This window comes from Poecilia latipinna, unplaced genomic scaffold (assembly GCF_001443285.1).
Source record: "Poecilia latipinna isolate Pla-1442-1.1 unplaced genomic scaffold, P_latipinna-1.0 Scaffold3813, whole genome shotgun sequence".
Lineage (NCBI taxonomy): Eukaryota > Metazoa > Chordata > Actinopteri > Cyprinodontiformes > Poeciliidae > Poecilia > Poecilia latipinna.
Window position 1 is genome coordinate 7805 of NW_015116429.1, and position 3310 is coordinate 11114.

Here is a 3310-nt window from a genome sequence, read left to right on the forward strand (position 1 = left end):
GTTTGAACTTTGATCTCAACTTGTAAAGCCACACCTGAAACAAAACCCTTAACAACTATGAATGTGACCTTTGAACCTACAGCACCACTTCTGACTTAAGTCAATATCAGGCAGCCATTACTGTTATTCATTTATCAGTTGATTATCTTGTTTCCAGACTGTTGACTGGAAATCCAGAGGCTCAATGAAGCTTTTCAGGAGTTTTGATGATTTGAAGAAATACATACTTTGTCAAACTGTTTTAATATTTTATATTAAATATTTCTTAGATTAAATGTGTTTTTTCTTGTCACTTTTCCCTTTTTATAGAAAAAAGCAAAGGATGAAGCAAATGACAGACAAATCCAGAAAACTGGCACATCTTAGAGATGAATGGGACAGAGGTTAACATTTGAGAAAAATATCCGCCTCCAGAAACAAAATCAGCTCCAAAAGTCAAAGCTGCTTGTTTTGCTGACTGTGTATTAAAATCATCAAGTGTTTCTGCTTTCACTCATCAGATTTTCCTGTAGCTGAGTTTTGAGTCGCTCTACAAACTGGTTCCTCTGGTAGTTTCTATTTTCAGCCGATGATGATCAGTAATGTTATGATTTCATGCGACCTGCTGCTGAACTGAACATATGAGCATTTATTCATGAGAGTCACTTCTAAAAGGACAGAAACACTTTGATATGATCAAAACATGAAATCAAATAGTATATTTAGGGTAACAAAACAAAATTATGCTGATTTACAATACCGTAAAATGATCATTGTTTTGTAGAGTCTTCATCAATAATGATCTTTTAAACTTTTTTTAACTTACCTTTGGGAATAAAAAATGTTTACTACTGAAATTTTGCAATCTATGAGTGAAAGCTTTGAATAAATAATAAACAGAGATGAGTCAGGTGTCCAGAAAAGAGAAATTTACTTCTGATGAAATTTCACCAGCCCTTAATCAGCTATAGGATTATTCTAATCTGACAGACAGAAGATATAAAGTCCAGTGTTTGTAAAAAGCCCTTAACATTTTCTGCTTCTGTGTCACTGTGAAAAGTAGTTTTCGAATGATGATGTCATTCACTAAGGAAGAAAAGCTGTTCAAATAAATATGGATCAGTGTAAAAAAGTAATTAATTTGGTTTTTCGTTCATTTTGCTCCTTGTTATTTCAATCTGAGTCTCCAGCTGATTCCACTGAAATGATTCAGTTTCTTGACAGTCTCAAGTTTCCTGTTATAAACCAGGATGTTTCTAGGCAACTGGACTTGCCACTAACCATGGAGGAGACTGTTACTGCCATGGGAAGCATGCAAAGCAATAAAGCTGCTGGACCAGATGGATTCCCTGATGATTTTTTTGTTTTAATTCCAAGACAAGCTTTCGACAATAATGCACAGAGAGAGCTTGTAAGATCGGGGATAAATCAGGGGATGTGATTCCCTAATGAGTTACATCTCCTGAATTACATCATATCTCATTCTTTCTTCTTTGCAATGTTTTGTTTATTGTGTCATAAACAAACATCAGCTATTGGTGTTGAATTTTAATGTGAAAATATCCATCCATCTATCTATTTTCTAACACCCTTGTCCCTTTGTGGGGTCAGGAGGTCGAGAGGCTGGGTCACCTGGACAGGTTGCCAGTCTGTCACAGGGCAACACAGAGACAGATGGGACACACAACCACACTTATGGACAATTTGGAGTTATGTTTTTGGACTGTGGGAAACTGAAGTACCTGGAGAAACCCACCATGCAAACTCCATGCAGAAAGACCCAGAAACCCAGAACCTTCTTGCTGCAAGGCAACAGCTCTACCAACTGCACCACTGTGCAGCCCCCAATAAAATATTTGCTATGTATTATATTTTTGGGATATAGCTATTTCAAAGGGGTTGAAATCTGTTAAAATTAAGGCTTTTCATTGACTGAAATCCAGCTGAAAACGTCATTGCAGAGATTTTCCCTTTCAATTGTAAATATCCACAAGAAAAGAAACCTGACAAAATGTGAAAGGTATACCTGCTGTGCTCACGGTACAGATTGGTATCAAAACAGCAAATAAGTGACAAGAAAAACCTGAATAAAGACAAAAACACAGGAAAGATCTGCATGAAACAGGCTGGAACATGAACTCTGTCTTTAGTCACTTTTTGCTGCTCTGTTCATTAATCTGTAATTAAATTTAAAGTAGAATGAGACCTCACTCCTCATGTTTATATAAAACTGGAAAAAAACACAAAAAAACAGAACTTTAATATATTTTTTATTTCCTCAGTGAGAAAATAAATTAAATTATTTATAAATTATCTAAAATAAATTATTTCAGAGCTTTTAATGTTCAGTCAGTGCAAATGTTAAACAATTTGATGTGGTTTAATCTGACTGTTTAATATAAGCCTCAATGTTTTCTCCTTTTAGTTTTATAAAGGCCGTGTAGTGGGAATCAAAACCAACTAAAACACTAAATAACAATGAAATGAAGAGAATAATTTAAAACGTGACAATTTCCTTTGTCTTTGTGTTGACTTTTACATCGCTTAAAATTATTTTTCAAATTTAGACATTTTATAGCTACATTTAGTTCCATGAACATGAAGAAAATGTGAATGTTGTGTGTGGAGTTTCCGTCTCCTTCCACCTATTCAGGTTTCCTAGTGGAGTCCTGGAGCAGCTGTCCCAGAGGGCGGACCTGCTTTTATCTGACACACCTGCAGACAATTTTCTGGCTTTAAAGGGTAAATGTTGAACTTTGACCCCTGTCCAGCTGTCGCCATGACTGTTTGGTTTGTGCAGGTGGAGTGAAGCGTTCTGTGTCCTACACCGAAGTCATCATCTCACAGGACAGGAAACCTCAGAGAATCACTGGTGAGAGTCGTCAGTCGCTCTGAGTTCATCTGAGTTCATGAAGAGATCTGTGGAAACCCACTGATATGAACAAACGGTCCCTGAATGCATCACAGCCTTTAGAGCAGGTCACGTCTGGAAACCCACTGATGTGAACAAACGGTCCCTGAATGCATCACAGCCTTTAGCGCAGGTCACGTCTGGAAACCCACTGATATGAACAAACGGTCCCTGAATGCATCATGCCTTTAGAACAGGTCATGTCTGGAAACCCAGTGATGTAAACAAACGGTCCCTGAATGCATCATGCCTTTAGAACAGGTCATGTCTGGAAACCCAGTGATGTAAACAAACGGTCCCTGAATGCATCATGCCTTTAGAACAGGTCATGTCTGGAAACCCAGTGATGTAAACAAACGGTCCCTGAATGCATCATGCCTTTAGAACAGGTCATGTCTGGAAACCCAGTGATGTAAACAA

At 37.5% G+C, this 3310-nt stretch overlaps 1 protein-coding gene across 3 annotated transcripts in view; it reads left to right on the top strand.

Annotated features, from left to right (window-relative positions):
- The window catches only part of LOC106941699 (high affinity immunoglobulin gamma Fc receptor I-like), a 16902-nt gene that overhangs the window by 6580 nt on the left and 7012 nt on the right, over positions 1 to 3310 (top strand). Inside the window, exons 5-6 of one of the 3 annotated variants that reach the window (XM_015024797.1) lie at positions 2780 to 2851; positions 3083 to 3302. In XM_015024797.1, coding sequence (XP_014880283.1) covers positions 2780 to 2851; positions 3083 to 3114 — 104 coding nt within the window. In that variant the 3' untranslated portion in view covers positions 3115 to 3302. Of the gene's footprint in view, positions 1 to 2779; positions 2852 to 3082; positions 3303 to 3310 lie in introns of those variants that run through there. The other 2 variants (XM_015024794.1, XM_015024795.1) reach the window with 2 other exon arrangements.